The sequence below is a fragment of the Cebidichthys violaceus genome, unplaced genomic scaffold, assembly GCF_023349555.1.
Source record: "Cebidichthys violaceus isolate CVI_PGR_0920_01 unplaced genomic scaffold, fCebVio1.0.p SCAF_2, whole genome shotgun sequence".
Lineage (NCBI taxonomy): Eukaryota > Metazoa > Chordata > Actinopteri > Perciformes > Stichaeidae > Cebidichthys > Cebidichthys violaceus.
The window spans coordinates 15,903,508-15,931,108 of NW_027176372.1; the positions used below are offsets into that span (position 1 = coordinate 15,903,508).

Consider the following 27,601-nt stretch of genomic DNA (forward strand, 5'->3'; position numbering starts at 1 on the left):
AGGAATATGTATTGTAGATGTTGTAGAGAATTAACAGCATCAGGGCATGTGGAAACGGCAGACTTTCTTTGTCTGCAGCATTCACAGCTCCTGCATCCCTCCCCCTCTCTCCTTCCTTCCTTCCTGAGCGCTGCTTGCTTCCAGCACCATGGACAGTGACCAGCCCATTAGAGCTGCGTTGCCATGGCAACGTGCTGCCTGTTCGCTGGAGGTCGCCGCGTGCTCTGAAGCTGCCTGAAATTTATTATTCTGACATGCCCCCCCCCCCCCCCCCACACACACACACACACACACACACACATACCCCTTCCTCTTCACAGTGCAGCACCCGCAGGGTGCATACATCAGATGAACATTCTCTGTTAAATATGATCGATGCATCTGCCTACCAAAGCCTGATCATAACAGACATTAGGTGCTTTAAAACATTCTGGTATGCCTTAACGCAGACTAGGGGAAATGATGGAGGTAGAGATGGGAGGAGGTGTTGCACAATGCGGCAGCGCTCGTGCACTTATGTGTTTGGCCTAATTCCAGAACCAATACGTTGCGTAGAACGTGGGAGGGGTGCGGAGTTTTTTTTTTTTTTTTACTTTGTAGGTCATTTCGTTTCCTTGCTGCTGTTAGTGTGATTGTTCTTTGCAATTTTCTATCATGGTTTATTCTGCATGATCTCATGCACTGCAGCAGCATGGGGCACAATGCACAGTTACATATGAAACATTTAGAGCAGACATACACGAGTGGGCTCGTCATAGCTGCATTTGCAGGTTCAATCCATGAGATGTCACTGCTCACCTCTTCAATAGGACAACGATTGTGGGAGTGTACTGCAGACCATACATAGTTTAAGCAGAGAGAATGTGAATGTCAGCAGCTTTATCTGCATTACCACATAATAGAAAATTTGCTTTATTTTAGGGTCCATTATTTTCGAAAGATGAACTAATTCTTTGTAACATATTTCCTGGAAAGAATTTGGCCCTTCCTCTAGAAAAATAGAGCCTGTGGTCAAGTGGTATAGAGTTCCAATCAATTAATTATAATTAATTGCACAACCACAAAATGTAACTAAATTCTAAATTTGGTGAAGGGTTTAATCTTTCTTTCAGGGAAATCTCATTTTCACTATAATTCAATTGTAGTACAGCGCTTTACAGGAAACACATTTGTTGTTCCAGGAAAGACAAAAAAAATGTATCGATTGATTGATAAATATGAATTAGTTGTGGGAAACATAAATTGTAATACAACAGGACACGACATAATAAAAAAATGAAATATTAAGTGCAGGTTGAAATAGGCTATTTGAGACATTGTTGGAAAGAAAATCCTCGCTCTCAGTTTGCATATTGTGTTTTTTTCAGGATCCTCTTGTAAGACCCAACCTTTAACACACAGAGAAATGTTAAAATAACAACTTTTCCATGACTGGTGTGATTAAAACTTCTACTCCTGCTTGGAGCGCCTACTGCCTGAATGCAGAATGGAAGTATTTCAGTAAGATCACATATAGGCTATACTGGCAGGATAACGTATTATCGTCACCGCACCATCGTTACAGTGACAATGGGTGGTGCTGTTACACTATATATCTACACGGTGGCTGTGTCCGTGAGGGGGTATCATTTTTTACAAGTGCATTCAGTGACAACCCAAAGAGACGGATTGAGAGACTGGACTAAAAAAGCTTTCATTTTTTTGTCAGAATGGAGACAGAAACAGACCTGTATCGTTAACTATCCGTGAGAGGAAACTGAACAATTCCGGAACATTTTTTGACCGATTGGAGACCGTTGCTTAAGGCTTTTTCCTAAAAATGGCGATAACGAACATCAAAGAACAATGGCTGGATATGTGGATTTCTTTTTCTCTGGCCCTGCTGATTGTGACTAATTTGGAAGGAATCTCTGCTCAAATACGATATTCCATTCAGGAGGAATTGAAAATAGGCACGGCAGTTGGAAATGTGGCAAAAGACCTTGGATTAGATGTTGGACGACTGACGGATAGGAATCTCCGTGTTGTGTCAGGAACAAAGCAGGATATGTTTAAGGTAAATCCGAGAGATGGAGTTTTGTTAGTGAACCAGATAATAAACAGAGAGGACCTGTGTGCAAAAACTGCTCCATGCATCACAAATCTGAAAGCCGTTGTAGAAAATCCCCTCGAGATGCACCAAATAACTGTTGAAATACTCGATGTAAACGACAATTCGCCGAAATTTCCTGAAGAAAATTACACATTAGAGGTGCTGGAGTCCGCTGTAGTTGGATCTCGATTTCAAATGGAAGGAGCACACGACTTGGATGTTGGTTTGAATTCCTTACAATCATATAAGCTCAACCACAACCAGTATTTTCGTCTGGAAACAGAAGAATTTGGGGAGGATGGAAAGGTTCCATTCTTAATCTTACAGCGACCTTTGGATAGAGAACACGCCGCTCAACACTGGCTACTCTTAACAGCTAATGATGGGGGTAAACCGTCAAAATCTGGTACTATTAATATTACTGTTATTGTGTCTGACATTAATGACAACTCACCAGTGTGTGATAAACAGAAATACACCATAACAATAAAGGAAAACACACCCGCAGGAACATTTCTGCTGACAGTAAATGCATCTGACTCGGATGAAGGGGTTAACAGTGAGATCGAATATTCTTTACGGAGTAAATTTAGAGGATTTTCGTCTGAACCGTTTGATTTGAATAGCAGAACTGGCAAACTAACGGTGAAAGGAGGTCTTGATTATGAGGCAAAGCAAGTTTATGAAATTAAGATACTGGCTGCGGATAAAGGTGCAGTGTCTCTATCCACACACTGCAACGTGGTTGTTAGAGTGGAAGACGTGAACGACAATCAACCTGAAATAGAGATCACATCCCTTTCAAGTCGCATTCCAGAGGATGCACCTCCTGGCACGGTGGTGGCGTTGATGGGTGTGACGGACCTTGACTCAGGTGTGAACGGACAGGTGGTCTGCAGCGTGCCCGGTCATTTACCTTTTGACTTAAAGCCGTCTCCTGACGGACAGTCATACTCTTTGGTCACCAAGGACTACCTGGATAAAGAGTCCATACATATGTATGATATCACAATAACAGCTAAGGATTTAGGGAACCCCGTGCTGTCATCAACGAAGGTGATACATGTAGATGTGCTAGATGTTAATGATAATAGTCCTTTGTTCACTGAAAGCCCATATACGTTTTATGTGCCTGAAAACAACAAGGCTGGGATGTCAATTTTTTCAGTGAGAGCGGAAGATGCTGATGGAGGCAAAAATGCTGCAGTCACATATTCACTCGACCGCAAGAGTTCGGGGCCCACCCTAACATCCTTTTTAAATATAAATGAAGCCAATGGCACTATTTCCGCGCTAAAAAGTTTTGACTTTGAAACTCTGAAAACGTTCCAGTTCCAAGTTGTTGCCACAGATTCTGGAACTCCGTCACTAAGCAGCAACGTCACAGTGAACGTGTTCATTCTGGATCAGAACGACAACGCTCCAGTCATCCTGTATCCAGTCAGCTCTAACGGTTCTGCTGAAGGTGTGGAGGAGATTCCCCGCAATGTGAACGCAGGACACTTGGTGACTAAAGTCAGAGCTTATGACGCTGATATAGGATATAACGGCTGGTTACTGTTTTCACTGCAGGAAGTTACTGACCACAGTCTCTTTGGTTTGGACCGCTATACAGGACAGATCAGAACACTTCGCTCATTCACAGAGACAGACGAGGCTGAGCATAAACTGCTCATACTGGTGAAAGACAATGGGAACGTGTCACTCTCAGCAACAGCTACTGTGATTGTCAAAGTCGTGGAGCCCAAAGAGGCTTTTGCTGCTGCTGATGTTAAAAGTGCCACAAATGACGAGGAGGATAATAATGTGACTTTTTACCTGATGATAACTTTGGGCTCAGTTTCAACACTTTTTCTCATCAGTATCATCGTGCTGATTGCAATGCAGTGCTCTAAATCCACAGACTATACTTCTAAATATCTACAAGAGACTAATTATGACGGGACACTGTGTCACAGCATCCAGTACAGATCTGGAGACAAACGCTACATGTTAGTTGGACCCAGAATGAGTATAGGATCTACTATAGTCCCGGGAAGCCACGCGAATACTCTAATGCTCCCTGACAGGAGGACACCTGGAGAGGTAAGATATATATATATTTTTTATTTACATCATGCTTTCGCACAACAGTATTTAGTTGTAGTCAATACATATTTTATTTGTTTGCCATTCTCTTCCCGCTGATGTGAAATTCGGCTGTCCATGGTGCTGAAATATTGTTTTTTTTGTGTGGATGATTTTTGAGGATAAGTTGAATTAATGTTTCGCAAACAAATGCAAATAATCACTCGGCCTGTTGTTCTGAATAGAGACTGCATTCCACATTCAGTTAGTATCCGTACGTTCAGCCACATGCTTTGCATTAAGTGAGGATTTACAATGCGTGTCTCCTATTCTAACAAAGCATTTGATTGCAGGTGCTATTGTATGTCTTTATCGAATAACCACATACCTGAGTCGCACGCTGATTATGGGTGTCTGAGAAACATACCATGATACATTGGAAGAGTAATGCCTACGCATCCTATGAGGGACGCATGGGAAGGGAGGTTGTAATCAGCTCATTGCTTGTTCTACACAACTGTACTAATTGCAGCATGGGCAATTAGGACTATTGGAGTCTATTTTATTAGAGAAGAAGTTAAAGCGAAACATTTGGGTTTTAGTATGGTATTGTTGCTCACTGGTCACATGGTGTCAGTGTGGCCTAACTCGTGGTTGTGTTGCTCATTCTGTAGAGGCCCTGCCCCTCTCTGGATCATCTCTTATTGAGGAGGTACGCTGACGGAGCACACATCATATGTCTATGTATCAAGTCATATGAACAGCAGTTCATATTTATGTGTGCAAGCTTACATTTGAGAATCGTGAAATGGATTGTATCAGAATGGTTCGATGAGCAATTGGTTCACTGTATTTAGCTAAAAGAAAGCCTTCTTTTTTTGCTTCACAATGGGAGAACGAGGACAAAGGCGCCGAGTGAGCTGCTGGTGGGTTGCCGGGGTTTTGTTGCTGTGCTGTGGCGAACGGATTTTGGCTCAGCTTCGATACTCTGTTCCAGAGGAAGTACAAGTCGGATCTCCAGTCGGAAATGTTGCCAAGGATTTAGGGCTTGACATGAGCACTTTGTCAGACCGGCGGTTTCGTATTGTTTCGGGGCCCAACCATGCTCTGTTTCAATTAAACCAAAACAATGGAGTGTTGTATATTGGACATACCGTGGACCGCGAAGAGCTCTGTGATGGAATCAAGGTTTGTTTGATAAACCTGAAAATTGTTGTAGAAAGCCCACTGGAAATACATTACGTTGGCGTTGAAATAATGGATGTTAATGACCATTCACCGATTTTTCCCGAAAGCGAGCAGAAACTGGAAATAGCAGAGCATACTCCTCCGGGTACTCGTTTCCAAATTCATGCTGCTAGAGACCCTGATATCGGTCCACAGTCAGTTCGATTATATAAGTTGAGCACAAATGATTTTTTCGATACTGAAATCAGAGACAGCGAGGAGGACAAGATACCATTTTTAGTGCTGAAAAAGCCCCTAGATAGGGAGCAAAAGTCAGAACACCATTTCGTGTTAACAGCTCTTGATGGGGGAAGTCCGTCGAAATCTGGGAGCCTTAATTTGACTATAACTGTGCTGGATGCAAATGATAACCGCCCTGTGTTCAGCAAAGACATATACACCGTGTCATTAGATGAGAATGCCCCGATAGGAACTCTTGTAATACAGTTAAACGCTACAGATTTAGACGAAGGGTCGAACAGCGAAATTGAATACATGTTTGGAAAAACACAGAAGAAAAAAGTACACGACACATTTGAATTAGACAGCGTCACTGGTGAGATTCGAATGAAAGGAAAAGTGGACTTTGAGGACACGGAGATTTATAGACTGGATCTGCAGGCATCAGATAAAGGCCAGCCACCTTGGACTGCCGAAAGTAGAGTAGTGATAAAAATAAAAGATGTGAATGATAACCAGCCAGACATTGAGGTAACATCATTGTCCAACTTAGTCCCAGAAGATTCAAAGCCTGGCACAGTTATATCACTTATTAGTGTTACGGACAAAGACTCGGGCTTAAATGGTAAAGTTATTTGTAAAATCTTGGATAATGTTCCGTTTGATTTGACGCCATCCATTGAAGAAAACATGTACTCTCTGGTCACAAAGGGGCGTTTAGACAGAGAAACTGTGTCCAGTTATGATATCACAATAACAGCTACGGACTGTGGCGAACCTCCTCTTTCGGCTGTAAAATCCTTGAGTGTTCAGGTGTCAGATGTAAATGACAACAGGCCACTTTTCAGTCACAATCCATTTGAACTTTATTTGGTAGAAAACAATGCCCCGGGCGCATCAATATTTGCTGTAAGCGCTGCTGATAGTGATGTGAATGAAAATGCAGCAATAGCATACCACATTGTGAGAGGTAATGGTCTGCACCGTGAGATGTCATCGTTCCTGAATGTAAATTCGGAAAACGGACATATATCCGCACTAAAAAGTTTCGACTTTGAAACTCTGAAAACGTTTCAGTTCCGAGTTGTTGCCACAGATTCTGGAACTCCGTCACTAAGCAGCAACGTCACAGTGAACGTGTTCATTCTGGATCAGAACGACAACGCTCCAGTCATCCTGTATCCAGTCAGCTCTAACGGTTCTGCTGAAGGTGTGGAGGAGATTCCCCGCAATGTGAACGCAGGACACTTGGTGACTAAAGTCAGAGCCTATGACGCTGATATAGGATATAACGGCTGGTTACTGTTTTCACTGCAGGAAGTTACTGACCACAGTCTCTTTGGTTTGGACCGCTATACAGGACAGATCAGAACACTTCGCTCATTCACAGAGACAGACGAGGCTGAGCATAAACTGCTCATACTGGTGAAAGACAATGGGAACGTGTCACTCTCAGCAACAGCTACTGTGATTGTCAAAGTCGTGGAGCCCAAAGAGGCTTTTGCTGCTGCTGATGTTAAAAGTGCAACAAATGACGAGGAGGATAATAATGTGACTTTTTACTTGATGATAACTTTGGGCTCAGTTTCAACACTTTTTCTCATCAGTATCATCGTGCTGATTGCAATGCAGTGCTCTAAATCCACAGACTATACTTCCAAATATCTACAAGAGACTAATTATGACGGGACACTGTGTCACAGCATCCAGTACAGATCTGGAGACAAACGCTACATGTTAGTTGGACCCAGAATGAGTATAGGATCTACTATAGTCCCGGGAAGCCACGCGAACACACTAGTGCTCCCTGACAGGAGACATACATCTGGAGAGGTAAGATCTTAAAAGCATTACCCACAAATACAACTCTTTGCTTATTGGTGACCGCTGTCCATGGTGCTGAAACGCTTTTCTATTATCGAGTAAAGCAGACTTACTAAGAAATCTAGAAATCATTGCTATGCTGAGCAACACATGACTGAATGAATGAAACATACACTACATTTTAGCGGACAGCTTCACATGATTCCTGCAATATATTTACTATTTGCTTTGAAACATAATGCAACACGATCACAGGGGCGACTATGGATTAGTGATAGAGCGGGTTGTCCTGCAATCAAAAGATCCCCGGCTCCGCTAGTCCATGTCAATGTGTTGGGCAAGACACCCCATATCGCTCGGTAGGCTGTGCCTGCGGTGTGTGAACGCAAGTGAATGTTAGATAGTCCTGATGAGCAGGTGGCCCCTGCCATCAGCGTGTGAACGGTGTCAATGACAAGTAGTGTAAAAGCGTTTTCAGTGGTCAAGAGATTAGAAAAGTGCTATACAAGTACAAGTTAATTTACCATATTCATTATCACGACACCTACGTTCGTTATTAAGAACTTCAGCGAATACAAATCTTGCTTAAAAACAAGCGATGTGTTAACTTTCAATTCATTGATAATGAGAGACGGGGAGCAAGAAATAGAGAGATATATAGAGCAACAAACACTGAATGTACAAGCACATTTGTATTCGTTTGAGCAAAGATACTGCAGACTGCAGATAGTTATTTTAAAGTTTCTAACCATAAATTGGACAAAACTATAGTATATCCTTGATTATATCTATAGTATATTTCGTTCCTTTAATGACCTCCGGGTGTCACTGCAACGTTGGGAAATTATTGAAGATGTTGTACCTCCCCTGAAAAATCTTTTGTCTGACATTTACAGCAGGGCACGTATTTGAATGAAGCACACCAGCCGATGGATTCGCGTTGTGCAGTTTTTTATTATTTGATGGAAAACGGGTTGGATATTGAGATTTTTCGTGGACGTAAAATCCTTTATCGTGTTTTTTCGAAGTTATAGTATAATGATGGGGGCCGAAAGATATGGTCGAAAAAGGGAGTATGTGTTTGTGTTTCAAATGGCTCTATTGCTTTTTATCGGAAAGCAGGCTTTTGCTCAGATAAGATACTCTGTTCCAGAGGAGGCGAAAGAAGGAACTGTTGTTGGAAATGTTGCGAAGGATCTTGGCATTGAAATTACGTCGTTATCTGACCGACGGTTCCGTGTTGTTTCTGGATCAAAGGAGACATTTTTTGAGGTAAACCAGAACAATGGGGCTCTGTATGTCCATAAGAAGATTGACAGAGAGGAGCTCTGTCACGGTGGCGCTGCATGTCTAATGGAGCTAAAAATCCTCGTTGAAAACCCCTTGGAAATGCATTATGTAGTTGTAGAAATTACTGATGTCAATGATCACTTTCCTAGTTTCCCTGAAAATGAACAGAATTTTGAAATATTTGAACAAACATTACCAGGAAGGCGATTCCAACTGCACGCCGCTCGTGATCCCGATGCTGGAAGTAACTCTATCCGTACATACACTTTGACTGCAAACGATTACTTTGAAGTAGACATCCGTCAAAGCGATGAGGACAGAATTCCATTTTTAGTGCTGAAGAAATCATTAGATAGAGAACAAAAAAACAAACACACGCTATTTGTTACAGCAGTTGATGGAGGTAAACCTCCAAAATCCGGGACACTAAATGTTTCTATTATTGTTCTTGACAGTAATGATAATCGTCCGATGTTTAGTCAGGAGATTTATCAAATTACATTACACGAAAATGTCCCAGTCGGTACTTCAATATTTCGAATTAATGCAACGGATTCCGATGAAGGCACCAATAGCGAAATTGAATACAGCCTTGGAAAAACTCTGAAGAAAAAAGTCTACGACATTTTTGAATTAGACAAATTAACTGGAGAACTTAGAGTTAAAGAAGTAGTGGACTATGAAGAAAACGAAGTTTATAAACTTGATATTGAGGCATCCGATAAAGGAACGCCTCCACTGACAGGTGAGTGTCGAGTCATTATAAAGATTAAAGACGTAAATGATAATCCACCAGAAATAGATGTGACATCACTGTCAAATATAGTATCTGAGGACTCAAAGCCGGGTACAGTCATTTCACTGCTTAGTGCTGTGGATAAAGACTCGGGTATCAATGGGAAAATTATAACAAGCATAACATCAGACGTGCCCTTTGAATTAAAGCCCTCCTATAAGGAGAACATATATTCAATTGTCACTAAAGGATTTTTGGATAGAGAGGAGGTGTCACATTATGAAATAACAATAAAAGCCACCGATTGTGGTGAACCTCCCTTATCGACAATTAAAACACTGAGTATTCAGATATCGGATGTAAACGACAACAGTCCACATTTTGACCAAAATCCATTAGAGTTTTACCTGATAGAAAATAACGTTGCTGGAGCGTCAATTTTCTCTGTCAGCGCAACGGACAAAGATATGAATGACAATGCAGCAATTTCTTTTAATGTTGCAAGAGGACAAACTGAAAATGATATAACATCATTCCTGAATATCAACTCTGAAAATGGAGACATTTTGGCTCTAAAAAGTTTTGACTTTGAAACTCTGAAAACGTTTCAGTTCCGAGTTGTTGCCACAGATTCTGGAACTCCGTCACTAAGCAGCAACGTCACAGTGAACGTGTTCATTCTGGATCAGAACGACAACGCTCCAGTCATCCTGTATCCAGTCAGCTCGAACGGTTCTGCTGAAGGTGTGGAGGAGATTCCCCGCAATGTGAACGCAGGACACTTGGTGACTAAAGTCAGAGCCTATGACGCTGATATAGGATATAACGGCTGGTTACTGTTTTCACTGCAGGAAGTTACTGACCACAGTCTCTTTGGTTTGGACCGCTATACAGGACAGATCAGAACACTTCGCTCATTCACAGAGACAGACGAGGCTGAGCATAAACTGCTCATACTGGTGAAAGACAATGGGAACGTGTCACTCTCAGCAACAGCTACTGTGATTGTCAAAGTCGTGGAGCCCAAAGAGGCTTTTGCTGCTGCTGATGTTAAAAGTGCAACACATGACGAGGAGGATAATAATGTGACTTTTTACCTGATGATAACTTTGGGCTCAGTTTCAACACTTTTTCTCATCAGTATCATCGTGCTGATTGCAATGCAGTGCTCTAAATCCACAGACTATACTTCTAAGTATCTACAAGAGACTAATTATGACGGGACACTGTGTCACAGCATCCAGTACAGATCTGGAGACAAACGCTACATGTTAGTTGGACCCAGAATGAGCATAGGATCTACTATAGTCCCGGGAAGCCACGCGAACACACTGGTGCTCCCTGACAGGAGGACACCTGGAGAGGTAAGAGCTTGAAAACAATGAGATATATGTTTACATGAACTGCCTTCTGTCATTGCGTTGTGCTTAAATGGACATTTTTTTATTTTTTATCACCTTTCTTGACCCTTTTACAGAAAACAAACAGGTCAAAACAAACTCAACTGTTTGTTTACATTTGAAGCTTATAATTTGGATTTTGAAACGTTAGTCTGACTTTAAATACAGATGCTGTCTTCACTGGACGGTGTTCACTGAATAGAGATGTAGGTATTCAAGTCAGAGCTCCAAAAGGCTTATAGTTGCTTTGCCATTATGTGTTGACAAAAGCCATACAGCAAAGTTGTGTCTGTGCTTCACTTTCAACTCGTTTGTAATTGTCAGGCCTATTTAGGCTGATACATATCAAACATTTGAAATAGGTAAAGCAGTTAATTATATGTAAAATACAAATAATAGGAAAGTTGAAATTGCTGGTGTTTTTGTTGACATATGAGTACTGAGAATGATACCGTACCATCGATAAGAAAAAGACCATTCATGGTGGTGAAAAAAATAATATTTTTGTTGGTCATACAAATTATAAAGGGTTACATTGCATATCTGCTTTTTTAGTTAAAAGTATATATATATCCTTGTACTTTCTCAATTACCTCTGGGTGTCAGTATTACATTGGGAAACCATATGATTCTTCGTCCCTCCCCTCTTAAAGCTTTTGTTTGCCCGCTGAAAGAAGCATAGAGGGGAATTGAATCGAGCTCGCCACCCCACGGAATGATTTTGGGCAATTTATTAAATATGCGACTCACGATGAGTTTGACATAGACTTGGATTGCAGCACTGGGTTTTTGTGTATCTGTTGTTGGAAAAAGATGGGGACCAAACGACAAACTCAAAGAACGGTCTGCTCCTGGTTTGCTTTTCATTTGGCTCTCCTGTTGTTTGTCGGAATACGGGCTTCGGCAGAAATCAGATACTCTATTCCCGAGGAGGTACAAGATGGAACTGTTGTTGGAAATGTTGCAAAGGATCTTGGTCTCGACATCACCTCTTTGTTTGGCCGACGGTTCCGTGTTGTTTCTGAATCAAAGGACGAATTTTTTGAGGTAAATCAGAACAATGGGGCTCTGTATGTCCATAAGAAGATCGACAGAGAGGAGCTCTGTCACGGTGCTGGTGCATGTCTAATGGAGCTGAAAGTCATAGTCGAAAATCCTTTGGAAATACACTACGTAGTTGTAGAAATTACAGATGTAAATGATCACTCACCAAGTTTTCCTGAAAGACAACAGATATTTGAAATATTTGAACAAACATTACCAGGAAGGCGATTTCAACTGCACACTGCTCGTGATCCCGATGCTGGAAGTAATTCTATCCGTACATACACTTTGACGGCAAATAATCACTTTGAAGTAGACATCCGTCAAAGCGATGAGGACAAAATACCATTTTTAGTGCTGAAGAAATCATTAGATAGAGAACAAAAGAATAAACACACGCTATTTGTTACAGCAGTTGATGGAGGTAAACCTCCAAAATCCGGGACACTAAATGTTTCTATTGTTGTTCTTGACAGTAATGATAATCGTCCGATGTTTAGTCAGGAGATTTATCAAATTGAAATACAAGAAAACGTTCCAATCGGTACTTCAGTATTTATAATGAATGCTACGGATCCCGATGAGGGCACCAATAGCGAAATTGAATACAGTCTTGGTAAAACTCTGAAGAAAAAAGTCTACGACATTTTTGAATTGGACAAATTTACTGGAGAAATAAGAGTTAAAGGACTAGTGGACTATGAAGAAAACGACGTTTATAAACTGGACGTTGAGGCATCCGATAAAGGAACGCCTCCACTGACTGGTGAGTGTAGAGTCATTATAAAGATTAAAGACGTCAATGATAATCCACCTGAAATAGAAGTCACCTCACTATCAAATATAGTGTCTGAAGATTTAAAACCTGGCACAATGATTTCTCTCATCAGTTTGAGGGATAAAGATTTCGGTGTCAATGGAAAAATTATTTCAAGCATAACTTCAGACGTGCCTTTTGAATTAAAGCCCTCCTATAAGGAGAACATATATTCAGTTGTCACGAAGGGATTTTTGGACCGAGAGGAGGTGTCACATTATGAAATAACAATAAAAGCCACCGATTGTGGTGAACCTCCTTTATCTACTTTCAAAACTCTAAACATTCATATATCAGATGTAAACGACAATCGACCACAATTCTCTCAAAATCCTTTACAATTTTACCTGGTAGAAAATAACATTGCTGGAACGTCAATATTCTCTGTAAGTGCAACGGACTATGATCACAATGACAATGCAGCTATTTCTTATCATATTGTCAGAGAAGGAACTCAAAACGACATCATGTCTTTCCTAAATGTAAACTCTGAAAATGGACACATTTCAGCATTAAAAAGTTTCGACTTTGAAACTCTGAAAACGTTCCAGTTTCAAGTTGTTGCCACAGATTCTGGAACTCCGTCACTAAGCAGCAACGTCACAGTGAACGTGTTCATTCTGGATCAGAACGACAACGCTCCAGTCATCCTGTATCCAGTCAGCTCGAACGGTTCTGCTGAAGGTGTGGAGGAGATTCCCCGCAATGTGAACGCAGGACACTTGGTGACTAAAGTCAGAGCCTATGACGCTGATATAGGATATAACGGCTGGTTACTGTTTTCACTGCAGGAAGTTACTGACCACAGTCTCTTTGGTTTGGACCGCTATACAGGACAGATCAGAACACTTCGCTCATTCACAGAGACAGACGAGGCTGAGCATAAACTGCTCATACTGGTGAAAGACAATGGGAACGTGTCACTCTCAGCAACAGCTACTGTGATTGTCAAAGTCGTGGAGCCCAAAGAGGCTTTTGCTGCTGCTGATGTTAAAAGTGCAACAAATGACGAGGAGGATAATAATGTGACTTTTTACCTGATGATAACTTTGGGCTCAGTTTCAACACTTTTTCTCATCAGTATCATCGTGCTGATTGCAATGCAGTGTTCTAAATCCACAGACTATACTTCTAAATATCTACAAGAGACTAATTATGACGGGACACTGTGTCACAGCATCCAGTACAGATCTGGAGACAAACGCTACATGTTAGTTGGACCCAGAATGAGTATAGGATCTACTATAGTCCCGGGAAGCCACGCGAACACACTGGTGCTCCCTGACAGGAGGACACCTGGAGAGGTAAGCACAATGCACGAGTATAATAGATACTGTATGACTTTTATATCATACAGTTTTTTGGCTGACTTATACTTTCTCTAAATGGATATGCGCCATGTTGGTTAGTATTTTAAATGAAAATGTTTGCCGTTGGTGAAAGAGTTACATTTTTGTCAAATGGTTTTGGTCGAAGTCTGACAATGTGCAATGTTTTCCCTCTCTTGCAATTGTAAAATTGCTATTTAGTCCAGCACTGTATGTTGTGTACTGCTTTCCATGGTACTGGAATCTGGTCGTGATGATTTTGCTCACGTTGAGGTGTTTTAAATGTTTCTAGACTAGAAGAGAGAGCATTCTTCTTATTTTAGCAACACTTGATAATGTACTTAGTAAAGCTAATCGACCATATACGACTATTGCTTTGTTCATGGTGCTGAATGTTTGTCTTATGTATCTCAGACTCTATTACAGTCTCGAGTAGTAATGGGAAATACTTCAGTGGTTGGTGACAACGGGCTACTAAGCTATTGCAACCTGTTTGCGAATAAGTTCAACATTTATTTGACTGTGGAGCATTTCGTGAGACTCAACTTCGTACTGGGGATGTTTCTGTTCTGTTTTATATTCTCTTTCTCCTTTGTACTAAACGAAGACATTTGGTGGTCCACTGGGTGTCAGTGTTACATTAGAGAATTGCTAAGGCGTCAGTCAAAATTGACTCTGCCCCTTTCAAATTGTGTATTCCAGCTCGAACGCAAATAATGCCCTCGTTTCTGATTTCATCTCCGTCGCGAACGTGGTTTTCTGAAAAACAATCTCAGGAGAACTAGAGGCGTCTGAAGAGGAATATATTTGTGGATGCTATTTCAAATGATTACGCCAAAGGAAACAAAGGACAAAGAGGAAGAATGACGTCTTGGACGGGTCCTCTGTTTTTTTCTCTCTGGTTTGTCTTTGTTGAGCAGATTTCAGCTCAAATAAAATACTCGACTCCAGAGGAAGTTAAACTGGGAGCAGTTATTGGAAATGTTGCCAAGGATTTGGGCCTTGATGTCAGTACATTGATAAACAGGCGTTTTCGTATTGTGTCTGGACCTCAGGACGCGCTATTTGAGGTAAACCCGAACAATGGCGTTTTGTATGTTCATAAGAATCTCGATAGAGAAAAGCTGTGCGATGGAAATGGTGATTGTTTAATAGATCTGAAAATTGTTGTTGAAAATCCACTTGAGATCCATTATGTCACCGTGGAAATAACGGATGCTAACGACCATGCACCGATGTTTGTCGAGAAAGAAAAGGTTCTAGAAATAACGGAGAATACTTTGCCAGGAGCACGATTTCAATTACCAGGCGCACGTGATCCAGACGTTGGAATTAATTCAGTCCAGCGCTATAAACTTAGTCAAAACGATCATTTTAATCTTGAAATTCGAGAAAGGGGAGAGGATAAAATTCCCTTCTTAGTGTTGCAGAGGCCATTAGACAGAGAGCAGAAAACCAACCATTGCTTGATTTTAACCGCTATGGATGGAGGGACGCCACTAAAATCAGCTAATCTTAATCTTACAATAATGGTTCTCGATATCAATGATAACAGACCTACTTTTTCGGAGGAGGTTTATTCTGTGATATTACAAGAAAATGTTGCTTTCGAAACGATTGTGATAAAAGTCCAAGCAACTGATCTGGACGAGGGAGCTAATGGGGATGTCGAGTATGCCTTTGGAGGTGACATTAATTCCAAAGTGTTGGAGTTATTTACGCTAGACAAAAATTCAGGGGAGATTCAAGTTAAAGGACGAATTGACTATGAGAAAGCTGATGTTTTCAAGTTAGACGTCCAAGCCTCTGACAGAGGTCAGCCCCCGACAACAACGGACTGCAGAGTTATAATAAAAATCCAAGATGTAAATGACAATGAACCAGAAATAGAGGTGACATCAATATCTAGCATGGTCCCAGAGGATTCAAAACATGGAACCGTGATCTCTCTTATTAGTATTACAGACATTGATTCCGGTCTGAATGGCAAAGTCATGTGCAGTCTGACGGGGAATGTACCATTTGAATTAAAACCGTCGTTTAAAGAAAACATGTACTCTTTGGTGACAAAGGAAACATTGGACAGAGAAAGTGTCTCACATTATGACATTTCAATAACAGCAACAGATTATGGTGAGCCTCCACTTTCCACATTCAAAACTTTGAGTATTCAGATATCAGATGTGAATGACAACGTCCCAGAGTTCACACAGAGTCCCTTGGAATTATATTTGACGGAAAACAATGCTCCTGGCGCATCAATATTTTCTGTTAGTGCAAATGATAAAGACTTAAACGACAATGCAGCAGTGTCCTATCGTATAATTAGAGGAAAAGGCGGTCATAATGATATGGCATCTTTTCTGAATATTAATTCTGAAAATGGACACATTTCAGCACTAAAAAGTTTTGACTTTGAAACTCTGAAAACGTTCCAGTTCCGAGTTGTTGCCACAGATTCTGGAACTCCGTCACTAAGCAGCAACGTCACAGTGAACGTGTTCATTCTGGATCAGAACGACAACGCTCCAGTCATCCTGTATCCAGTCAGCTCTAACGGTTCTGCTGAAGGTGTGGAGGAGATTCCCCGCAATGTGAACGCAGGACACTTGGTGACTAAAGTCAGAGCCTATGACGCTGATATAGGATATAACGGCTGGTTACTGTTTTCACTGCAGGAAGTTACTGACCACAGTCTCTTTGGTTTGGACCGCTATACAGGACAGATCAGAACACTTCGCTCATTCACAGAGACAGACGAGGCTGAGCATAAACTGCTCATACTGGTGAAAGACAATGGGAACGTGTCACTCTCAGCAACAGCTACTGTGATTGTCAAAGTCGTGGAGCCCAAAGAGGCTTTTGCTGCTGCTGATGTTAAAAGTGCAACAAATGACGAGGAGGATAATAATGTGACTTTTTACCTGATGATAACTTTGGGCTCAGTTTCAACACTTTTTCTCATCAGTATCATCGTGCTGATTGCAATGCAGTGTTCTAAATCCACAGACTATACTTCCAAATATCTACAAGAGACTAATTATGACGGGACACTGTGTCACAGCATCCAGTACAGATCTGGAGACAAACGCTACATGTTAGTTGGACCCAGAATGAGTATAGGATCTACTATAGTCCCGGGAAGCCACGCGAACACTCTAGTGCTCCCTGACAGGAGGATACCTGGAGAGGTAAGACTTTAAAAACAGTGTTTTATTTAATATATTAAGATTTTTATAATAATTTCTTTCTGCATTGCTCAAAGTTTGCTTCTTATTGTGTCTCTAAAACCTTTTTGCACAGAGAACACTACCAACTATAACGTTCAACAAAGTTTGAATTTCTATCATGGTCATGTCTTGTTCATCATACAAAGTGATAATTTACATTGAGAGTTATTTTAGAATACAATATAGCTCAGTCTACAGCAGCTACGCCTTGCTCTCTGCTATTCTCTCACTGTCTGTCTCTCTTGTAGGTTGTCATGCACATACACAATCATAACTATGATATCTTTTCTTTGATTATGACCACTGTCCATGGTGCTGAAATGAAAATGGTCTTGTTTTCCAGCCTAAGAGTGTACTTGGTCTGTTTTGGGGAATATATAGGAAGTGGGTTTTTGATATTTGGGTCTTAGAATATTCCAACTTCTAACCAACTGAATGATAATTTCAAAGATGTTGCAGTGTTTCTTTTGAGTTGTTTGAGCAATATGCACCTAGTCGTAATAATACTGAACTACTTCTATTATTAGAGGGAAAGGCTGTGGGGCTTCTTGATGTTGCTGTCTGTGGTGCTGAATCGCATGATTGTGTCAAACAGACATGTAAAGTATTTAAATGATTAATAGTCGTCTCACTAAAAGAATGCATAACTTCAAACTGTCTGCATTAAACTAGTGCAGTTTGTTATTTACCTCTGGGTGTCACTATTACATCGATAAGCCATAGATGGTTGTATCCCTCCCCTTTCAAGGCTTTTGTTTTCTACTGAACAGAGCTAAGAAGGTTTTTGAATCAAGCACACGAGCCGATGGAATCACGCTTTGCTTTTTAAAAATGTGCAATATTCAGAGAGCTGGACATAAATAATTGTTTGTTGAACAACCTCCCCGTATGTATATGTGTTGTTGGATAACGATGGGGATCGGTTCAAAATCTCGGACAAAGGACTGCTCCTGGTTGGCTTTTTATTTGGCTCTACTGCTGTTCGGAAAACAGGCTTTGGCTCAGATACGGTACTCTATTCCCGAGGAGGTACAAGAGGGAACTGTTGTTGGAAATGTTGCGAAGGACCTTGGCCTCGACATCACCTCTTTGATTGCTCGACGGTTCCGTGTTGCATCTGGAAGTAAGGACGCTATTTTTGAGGTAAACCAGAATAATGGGGCTTTGTACGTCGACAAGCACATTGACAGAGAGGAGCTCTGTCAGGGCAGCGGTGCTTGCCTGATGGAGCTGAAAATCCTCGTTGAAACCCCTTTGGAAATACACTACGTGATTGTAGAAATCACTGATGTAAATGATCACTCTCCTAGTTTTCCTGAAAGGGAACAGATATTTGAAATAGCTGAGCATACATTGCCAGGAAAGCGATTTCAACTGCACACTGCTCGTGATCCCGATGCTGGAAGTAACTCTATCCGTACATACACTTTGACGTCAAATGAACATTTTGAAGTAGATATCCGTCAAAGCGATGAGGACAAAATTCCATTTTTAGTGCTGAAGAAATCGTTAGACAGAGAACAAAAGAACAAACACACGCTATGTGTTACAGCAGTTGATGGAGGTAAACCTCCAAAATCCGGGACACTAAATGTTTCTATTATTGTACTTGACAGTAATGATAATCGTCCGATATTTAGTCAAGATATCTTTCAAATAGAAATATATGAAAATGCTCCCTTCGGTACTTCAATATTTAAAATGAATGCGACGGATCCTGATGAAGGCACCAATGGGGAAATTGAATACAGCCTTGGAAAAACCATGAAGCAAAAAATCTATGAAATGTTTGAGTTGGACAAATTAACTGGAGAGATTAGAATTAAAGGAGTTGTGGACTATGAAGAAAACGAGGTTTACAAACTCGATGTTGAGGCATCCGATAGAGCAACACCGCCATTAACGGGTGAGTGTAGAGTCGTTATAAAGATAATAGATGTCAACGACAATCCACCAGAGATAGAAGTAACATCACTGTCAAATACAGTGTCCGAAGACTCAAAGCCTGGAACAGTTATTTCACTTATTAGTGTGACGGATAGAGACTCCGGTGTCAATGGAAAAATAATATCAAGCATAACCTCAAACGTTCCTTTTGAATTAAAGCCTTCTTATAAAGAGAACATATATTCAGTTGTCACAAAGGGATTTTTGGATCGAGAGAAAGTGTCACATTATGAAATAACAATAAAAACCACCGATTGTGGTGAACCTCCCTTATCTACTGTTAAAACCCTGAGTATTCAGATATCGGATGTCAACGACAACAGACCACATTTTCAGCAAGCCCTTGTAGAGTTTTATCTCGTAGAAAATAACGTTGCCGGAAATTCAATTTTCTCTGTTAGCGCAACGGACAAAGACGTGAATGACAATGCAGCTGTGTCATATCATATAGTGAGAGAAGGCAGTCAAAATGACATCATGTCTTTTCTAAATATACATTCTGATAACGGTTACATTTCAGCACTAAAAAGTTTTGACTTTGAAACTCTAAAAACGTTCCAGTTCCAAGTTGTTGCCACAGATTCTGGAACTCCGTCACTAAGCAGCAACGTCACAGTGAACGTGTTCATTCTGGATCAGAACGACAACGCTCCAGTCATCCTGTATCCAGTCAGCTCGAACGGTTCTGCTGAAGGTGTGGAGGAGATTCCCCGCAATGTGAACGCAGGATACTTGGTGACTAAAGTCAGAGCCTATGACGCTGATATAGGATATAACGGCTGGTTACTGTTTTCACTGCAGGAAGTTACTGACCACAGTCTCTTTGGTTTGGACCGCTATACAGGACAGATCAGAACACTTCGCTCATTCACAGAGACAGACGAGGCTGAGCATAAACTGCTCATACTGGTGAAAGACAATGGGAACGTGTCACTCTCAGCAACAGCTACTGTGATTGTCAAAGTCGTGGAGCCCAAAGAGGCTTTTGCTGCAGCTGATGTTAAAAGTGCCACAAATGACGAGGAGGATAATAATGTGACTTTTTACCTGATGATAACTTTGGGCTCAGTTTCAACACTTTTTCTCATCAGTATCATCGTGCTGATTGCAATGCAGTGTTCTAAATCCACAGACTATACTTCTAAATATCTACAAGAGACTAATTATGACGGGACACTGTGTCACAGCATCCAGTACAGATCTGGAGACAAACGCTACATGTTAGTTGGACCCAGAATGAGTATAGGATCTACTATAGTCCCGGGAAGCCACGCTAACACACTAGTGCTCCCTGACAGGAGGACACCTGGAGAGGTAAGACTTTAAAAACAGTGTTCAGTGTCATATACTGAGAAGCTTATAATAATGTTTGTGCATTGCTCAAAATTTGTTTCTTATTGTGTCTCTAAAACCGTTTTGCACAGAGAACACTACCAACTATAACTTTCAACAAAGTTTGAATTTCTATCATGGTCATGTCTTGTTCATCATACAAAGTGATAATTTACATTGAGAGTTATTTTAGAATACAATATAGCTCAGTCTACAGCAGCTACGCCTTGCTCTCTGCTATTCTCTCACTGTCTGTCTCTCTTGTAGGTTGTCATGCACATACACAATCATAACTATGATATATTTTCTTTGATTATGACCACTGTCCATGGTGCTGAAATGAAAATGGTCTTGTTTCCCAGCCTAAGAGTGTACTTGGTCTGTTTTGGGGAATATATAGGAAGTGGGTTTTTTGAGTTGTTTGAGCAATATGCACCTAGTCGTAATAATACTGAACCACTTCTATTATTAGAGGGAAAGGCTGTGGGGCTTCTTGATGTTGCTGTCTGTGGTGCTGAAACGCATGATTGTGTCAAACAGACATGTAAAGTATTTAAATGATTAATAGTCGTCTCACTAAAAGAATGCATAACTTCAAACTGTCTGCATTAAACTAGTGCAGTTTGTTATTTACCTCTGGGTGTCACTATTACATCGATAAGCCATAGATGGTTGTATCCCTCCCCTTTCAAGGCTTTTGTTTTCTACTGAACAGAGCTAAGAAGGTTTTTGAATCAAGCACACGAGCCGATGGAATCACGCTTTGCTTTTTAAAAATGTGCGAGATTCAGAGTGCTGGACATAAATAATTGTTTGTTGAACAACCTCCCCGTATGTATATGTGTTGTTGGATAACGATGGGGATCGGTTCAAAATCTCGGACAAAGGACTGCTCCTGGTTGGCTTTTTATTTGGCTCTACTGCTGTTCGGAAAACAGGCTTTGGCTCAGATACGGTACTCTATTCCCGAGGAGGTACAAGAGGGAACTGTTGTTGGAAATGTTGCGAAGGACCTTGGCCTCGACATCACCTCTTTGATTGCTCGACGGTTCCGTGTTGCATCTGGAAGTAAGGACGCTATTTTTGAGGTAAACCAGAATAATGGGGCTTTGTACGTCGACAAGCACATTGACAGAGAGGAGCTCTGTCAGGGCAGCGGTGCTTGCCTGATGGAGCTAAAAATCCTCGTTGAAACCCCTTTGGAAATACACTACGTGATTGTAGAAATCACTGATGTCAATGATCACTCTCCTAGTTTTCCTGAAAGGGAACAGATATTTGAAATATTTGAACAAACATTACCAGGAAGGCGATTTCAACTGCACACTGCTCGTGATCCCGATGCTGGAAGTAACTCTATTCGTACATACACTTTGACGTCAAATGAACATTTTGAAATAAATATCCGTCAAAGCGATGCGGGTAAGATGCCATTTTTAGTGCTGAAGAAATCTTTAGACAGAGAACAAAATAATAAACACACTCTACTGGTTACAGCAGTTGATGGAGGTAAACCTCAAAGATCAGGGACACTAAATGTTTCTATTATTGTACTTGATAGTAATGATAATCGTCCGCTATTTAGTCAGGAGATTTACCAAATTCTATTACAGGAAAACGTTGCTGTTGGTACTTCAGTATTTAGAATGAATGCAACAGATCTGGATGAGGGCACTAATGGGGAAGTTGAGTATAACCTCGGAAAAACCTTGAGGCGGAAAGTCTATGATATTTTTGAACTGGACAAATTAACTGGAGAGATTATAGTTAACGGACCAGTGGACTATGAAGAAAACGATGCATATGAACTGGATGTTGAGGCATCAGATAAGGGAACACCTCCACTAGCAGGTGACTGTAGAGTCATTATAAAGATAGAAGACGTCAATGATAATCCACCAGAGATTGAAGTCACATCACTGTCAAATACAGTGTCCGAAGACTCAAAGCCTGGAACAGTTATTTCACTTATTAGTGTGACGGATAAAGACTCCGGTGTCAATGGAAAAATTATTTCGCAAATATCGAATGACACACCTTTTGAATTAAAGCCTTCCTATAAGGAGAACACGTACTCGGTTGTCACAAAGGGAGTTTTGGATCGAGAAAAGGTGTCACATTATGAAATAACAATAAAAGCCACTGATTGCGGTGAACCTCCCTTATCTACTGTTAAAACACTGAGTATTCAGATATCAGACGTAAACGACAACAGTCCAAAATTCCAACAAGCCCCTTTAGAGTTTTATCTTGTAGAGAATAATGTTCCAGGAAGATCAATTTTCTCTGTCAGCGCAAAGGACGACGATTTGAGTGAAAATGCAGCCATTTCATATCATATTGTCAGAGAAGGAACTCAAAACGACATCATGTCTTTCCTAAATGTAAACTCTGAAAATGGACACATTTCAGCACTAAAAAGTTTTGACTTTGAAACTCTGAAAACGTTTCAGTTCCGAGTTGTTGCCACAGATTCTGGAACTCCGTCACTAAGCAGCAACGTCACAGTGAACGTGTTCATTCTGGATCAGAACGACAACGCTCCAGTCATCCTGTATCCAGTCAGCTCTAACGGTTCTGCTGAAGGTGTGGAGGAGATTCCCCGCAATGTGAACGCAGGACACTTGGTGACTAAAGTCAGAGCCTATGACGCTGATATAGGATATAACGGCTGGTTACTGTTTTCACTGCAGGAAGTTACTGACCACAGTCTCTTTGGTTTGGACCGCTATACAGGACAGATCAGAACACTTCGCTCATTCACAGAGACAGACGAGGCTGAGCATAAACTGCTCATACTGGTGAAAGACAATGGGAACGTGTCACTCTCAGCAACAGCTACTGTGATTGTCAAAGTCGTGGAGCCCAAAGAGGCTTTTGCTGCTTCTGATGTTAAAAGTGCAACAAATGACGAGGAGGATAATAATGTGACTTTTTACCTGATGATAACTTTGGGCTCAGTTTCAACACTTTTTCTCATCAGTATCATCGTGCTGATTGCAATGCAGTGCTCTAAATCCACAGACTATACTTCTAAATATCTACAAGAGACTAATTATGACGGGACACTGTGTCACAGCATCCAGTACAGATCTGGAGACAAACGCTACATGTTAGTTGGACCCAGAATGAGTATAGGATCTACTATAGTCCCGGGCAGCCACGCGAACACTCTAATGCTTCCTGACAGGAGGTGTGCGACTGCAGAGGTAAGACATGTTTAAATATTATTGCTCAGACTGGTGTTTCTATAACATAAATGGCCGTGACCATGACAATTTTTTTTTATCCACAAGGTGTTGCTTTCAACAAGGGTTATCCATTTTTACACTGATTATGTGTCACACTGTTTTGATGAAGTCGTAGTATTTCACTTTCAAATGCGAAGTATACAATTTACGTTTACAATATCGTGAGAAATCCAGTCTTAAGTGTTTGACTATTTGATTTGTTGTCATGTGAGATGACCGGTGAATCTACACTATATGTACAGTGTTGGTTGTAAGATTATGTTGTCAAAAGGAGTTGAGATTCATCCGTTTTTGTGATAGAATCGCATGGTGGCACTAAACAACCAGAAATACGCATCACAGCACTTCAACATCGGTGTGTGAGACTGCCTCTAAAGCATTCAGGGGGCAGACCAATATCCTCCGAATGAGCTTTGTTCTAACAATTTTCGCGTTCATACAACCAATGCGCATTGTAAGACGGGGATTTTTCTTCATCAATGGACATGTAAACAGTCTTTATCACTTGGTATTTACTGGATTTATACATTGACACCAGACAATGGAACACAGCGGACAGGACTCCTGGCGACAAGGAAGCAAATGGATGGCCTTGGTGCTGTCTCTTAGTCTGATTTTCGGCAAGGCATCGGCACAGATAAGATATTCTATATCGGAGGAGATCAAAGAAGGGACTTCTGTTGGAAATATTGCAAAGGATCTCGGAATAGATCCAATTATATTAAAAGCAAGGGGATTCCGTATTGTCTCTGGCTCCACCGAACCCCTTTTCCAAGTAAACCAAAATGATGGGATTTTATACGTAAATCGTAACATTGACCGTGAAGAAATATGCCAGCGGACCAGCGTATGCTTGATAAACCTTAAGACCGTCCTAGAAAACCCACTGGAGATCCATTATGTTGCTGTGGAAGTGTTAGACGTAAATGACCATTCGCCCTCTTTTCCGGATGACAACAAAAGGATAGAGATTTCGGAGTCCACTTTACCTGGAACCAAATTTCAGTTGCATGCTGCTCTTGATCCAGATGGTGGCGTGAATACTGTTCAACAGTACAAACTAAGTCCTAATAATCATTTTCGTCTAGAAGTAAAAGATAGTGGAAAAGAAGGTAAAGTGCCTATTTTACAATTACAAAGCCCGTTAGACAGAGAGGCCTCTAGCAGCCACAAACTACTTCTTACAGCCCTGGATGGAGGTAAACCTCCTAAATCAGGGTCCATGGATATATTTATAGATGTTCTAGATGTGAACGATAATGCGCCCGTTTTTACAAACGATGTATATTCTGCAGATACAAATGAAAATGTACCTATTGGAACAATAGTCATACGAGTAAATGCCACCGATATGGACGACGGTTTGAATGGAGATGTTAGCTATTCTTTCGGCAATGTAAATAGTAAGGTACGTGAACTGTTTAATGTCGACCCGATCACAGGTGAAATAACTGTGAAAGGACAATTAGATTATGAAGTGGATGACAGTTACGAGATAAACATCCAGGCTTCTGACAGCGGTGCTGTTCCATTTAGAACGGAAAAAAGCGTGAGTGTAAATATTAAAGACAAAAATGACAATGCACCTGACATTGAGGTGACGTCAATGTCTAGTAAAATTTCAGAAGACTCCAGGCCAGGAACAACGGTAGCACTTCTTAGCATTACGGATTTGGACTCTGGAGTAAACGGGAAAGTTCTCTGCTTTGTAAAAGGCGATGTCCCTTTCACAATAACACCTTCAATACAGGACAACATGTACACTGTCGTGACAAAGTCAAAGCTTGACAGGGAAAACAAATCGATTTATGATGTAACAGTAATCGCAAAAGATGCAGGTGAACCAGCCTTAACAACCGAAAAGACGTTGAGAGTTATTGTATCCGACGTTAACGATAACAGCCCAGAGTTTTCAATGAGGCAATACAATTTCTACGTCACCGAGAATAACCCAACAGGAGTGTCAGTATTTTCATTAATCGCGTCTGATCATGACGAGGGAGACAATGCTCTTATTTCGTATCACATTCTCAGAGATGCGGCTTATGCAAATACAGTGACATCATTTCTAAACGTTAACTCTGAAAATGGAGATATTTTGGCTCTAAAAAGTTTTGACTTTGAAACACTAAAAACGTTCCAGTTCCGAGTTGTTGCCACAGATTCTGGAACTCCGTCACTAAGCAGCAACGTCACAGTGAACGTGTTCATTCTGGATCAGAACGACAACGCTCCAGTCATCCTGTATCCAGTCAGCTCTAACGGTTCTGCTGAAGGTGTGGAGGAGATTCCCCGCAATGTGAACGCAGGACACTTGGTGACTAAAGTCAGAGCCTATGACGCTGATATAGGATATAACGGCTGGTTACTGTTTTCACTGCAGGAAGTTACTGACCACAGTCTCTTTGGTTTGGACCGCTATACAGGACAGATCAGAACACTTCGCTCATTCACAGAGACAGACGAGGCTGAGCATAAACTGCTCATACTGGTGAAAGACAATGGGAACGTGTCACTCTCAGCAACAGCTACTGTGATTGTCAAAGTCGTGGAGCCCAAAGAGGCTTTTGCTGCTGCTGATGTTAAAAGTGCAACAAATGACGAGGAGGATAATAATGTGACTTTTTACCTGATGATAACTTTGGGCTCAGTTTCAACACTTTTTCTCATCAGTATCATCGTGCTGATTGCAATGCAGTGCTCTAAATCCACAGACTATACTTCCAAATATCTACAAGAGACTAATTATGACGGGACACTGTGTCACAGCATCCAGTACAGATCTGGAGACAAACGCTACATGTTAGTTGGACCCAGAATGAGTATAGGATCTACTATAGTCCCGGGCAGCCACGCGAACACACTAGTGCTCCCTGACAGGAGGACACCTGGAGAGGTAAGACTTTAAAATGTAGCAAGTATGGGATATTCTGTTCGGATGTGTATTACATGTTTTGAGGTTCGTGGTATGTGTGTTGTCTTACTACGTCCAGACAGGTTTGTAAATGCTACTGTGTCTTCTGTTTTCAAAAGAACAGATGTGAGTTGATGATGTCTGCTTACTATAATTTTGAACTCAGCTTCCTGCTTCTGTTTGCAAAAGCTTCTTTCTGTTGCACTTTTTTTCTTCGAACCTGTCATCCGTAGAGTTGCACTTAAATGATTTTCGTTTCCGAGTGAGAGGAAAAAGCTAATGCCTCACTGGATTATAGGCCTCTTTTTGAGCAGAGAGCTCTTTCATCAAACATCTAAAATTGGATTCAAAACGATGCCTGCCTATGAAGTATTAGTTATCATCTTTGTAAGAACGGCATAATAATTAAGGATATAAATAATGTGGTTAAGACAGAAAAAGGCTGCAATTCTGCTTGACATCGCTATCCATGGTGCTGAAATGCAATGACTTTACTGTTCTCAGGCAAGAATATGAGCAAAGCTTCAAAAAACAAAATGGTTCAACCACTTAATTTGCAATACCACTGAGAAGTCTAAACTATATAGATTATTGCTCTTTTATTAAAGTATTGTCTTTTTTTTATTACAGCAAAGAGAACATAAGAAATGTACATAGCGGCAGCTCCAATAATGTTATTGTACTGTCCATTACGCATTTGTAATCATATTGGTTTTACACATAATTAATCTCCACTTCTGTGAGATCTGCATGAGGATTTTCTGACCAAAAATATACATTCTAATATTCCATTTTAACAACTTAAAATGTGTAAAAGGTTGCCCTCTTGGCGTCACTGTTACATCAATATGGCCATAAAGGATCCAGTCCCTCCCCTAACAAAGCTTTTGTCTGGTACCTCACATTAGGTTACATCTGATTT

At 40.9% G+C, this 27,601-nt stretch overlaps 7 protein-coding genes across 8 annotated transcripts in view; all 7 read left to right on the forward strand.

Moving 5' to 3' along the window:
* The first annotated feature begins 1,681 nt into the window (after nt 1–1,681).
* On the forward strand, nt 1,682–4,880 carry LOC137875937 (protocadherin alpha-3-like). Its single transcript, XM_068715456.1, has 2 exons — nt 1,682–4,177; nt 4,836–4,880. The coding sequence occupies exons 1-2, from the start codon at nt 1,820–1,822 to the stop codon at nt 4,878–4,880; spliced, it is 2,403 nt and encodes an 800-aa protein (XP_068571557.1). The 5' UTR covers nt 1,682–1,819.
* A 46-nt stretch (nt 4,881–4,926) lies between these two features.
* Nucleotides 4,927–7,411, forward strand: LOC137875938 (protocadherin alpha-3-like). The gene has a single exon (XM_068715458.1). The coding sequence runs from the start codon at nt 5,048–5,050 to the stop codon at nt 7,409–7,411; it is 2,364 nt and encodes a 787-aa protein (XP_068571559.1). The 5' UTR covers nt 4,927–5,047.
* A 1,071-nt stretch (nt 7,412–8,482) lies between these two features.
* On the forward strand, nt 8,483–10,792 carry LOC137875939 (protocadherin alpha-6-like). Its single transcript, XM_068715459.1, has one exon. It carries the CDS (start codon nt 8,483–8,485, stop codon nt 10,790–10,792), a length of 2,310 nt encoding a protein of 769 aa, XP_068571560.1.
* Nucleotides 10,793–11,629: 837 nt separating this feature from the next.
* LOC137875940 (protocadherin alpha-8-like) lies at nt 11,630–14,722 on the forward strand. The gene is made up of 2 exons (XM_068715460.1): nt 11,630–13,981; nt 14,708–14,722. The coding sequence occupies exons 1-2, from the start codon at nt 11,630–11,632 to the stop codon at nt 14,720–14,722; spliced, it is 2,367 nt and encodes a 788-aa protein (XP_068571561.1).
* Nucleotides 14,723–14,758: 36 nt separating this feature from the next.
* LOC137875941 (protocadherin alpha-8-like) lies at nt 14,759–17,344 on the forward strand. The gene is made up of 2 exons (XM_068715461.1): nt 14,759–17,196; nt 17,309–17,344. The coding sequence occupies exons 1-2, from the start codon at nt 14,869–14,871 to the stop codon at nt 17,342–17,344; spliced, it is 2,364 nt and encodes a 787-aa protein (XP_068571562.1). The 5' UTR covers nt 14,759–14,868.
* Nucleotides 17,345–18,142: 798 nt separating this feature from the next.
* On the forward strand, nt 18,143–20,642 carry LOC137875942 (protocadherin alpha-6-like). The gene is made up of 2 exons (XM_068715462.1): nt 18,143–20,496; nt 20,607–20,642. Exons 1-2 carry the CDS (start codon nt 18,148–18,150, stop codon nt 20,640–20,642), a joined length of 2,385 nt encoding a protein of 794 aa, XP_068571563.1. The 5' UTR covers nt 18,143–18,147.
* A 630-nt stretch (nt 20,643–21,272) lies between these two features.
* The window catches only part of LOC137875490 (protocadherin alpha-C2-like), a 161,559-nt gene continuing 155,230 nt past the window's right edge, over nt 21,273–27,601 (forward strand). The window contains exon 1 of one of the 2 annotated variants that reach the window (XM_068714747.1): nt 21,273–23,723. In XM_068714747.1, coding sequence (XP_068570848.1) covers nt 21,348–23,723 — 2,376 coding nt within the window. In that variant the 5' untranslated portion in view covers nt 21,273–21,347. Of the gene's footprint in view, nt 23,724–24,199; nt 26,662–27,601 lie in introns of those variants that run through there. The other variant, XM_068714754.1, reaches the window with a different exon arrangement.

Excerpts from the sequence above, each read along its gene's own strand:
- LOC137875937 (XM_068715456.1), top strand. The coding sequence starts at position 1,820 with ATGGCGATAACGAACATCAAAGAACAATGGCTGGATATGTGGATTTCT. Across the intron at positions 4,178-4,835 it reads ACAGGAGGACACCTGGAGAG|GCCCTGCCCCTCTCTGGATC; the intron begins GTAAGATATATA and ends CATTCTGTAGAG.
- LOC137875938 (XM_068715458.1), top strand. The coding sequence starts at position 5,048 with ATGGGAGAACGAGGACAAAGGCGCCGAGTGAGCTGCTGGTGGGTTGCC.
- LOC137875939 (XM_068715459.1), top strand. The coding sequence starts at position 8,483 with ATGGCTCTATTGCTTTTTATCGGAAAGCAGGCTTTTGCTCAGATAAGA.
- LOC137875940 (XM_068715460.1), top strand. The coding sequence starts at position 11,630 with ATGGGGACCAAACGACAAACTCAAAGAACGGTCTGCTCCTGGTTTGCT.
- LOC137875941 (XM_068715461.1), top strand. The coding sequence starts at position 14,869 with ATGACGTCTTGGACGGGTCCTCTGTTTTTTTCTCTCTGGTTTGTCTTT. Across the intron at positions 17,197-17,308 it reads ACAGGAGGATACCTGGAGAG|AGAACACTACCAACTATAAC; the intron begins GTAAGACTTTAA and ends CTTTTTGCACAG.
- LOC137875942 (XM_068715462.1), top strand. The coding sequence starts at position 18,148 with ATGGGGATCGGTTCAAAATCTCGGACAAAGGACTGCTCCTGGTTGGCT. Across the intron at positions 20,497-20,606 it reads ACAGGAGGACACCTGGAGAG|AGAACACTACCAACTATAAC; the intron begins GTAAGACTTTAA and ends CGTTTTGCACAG.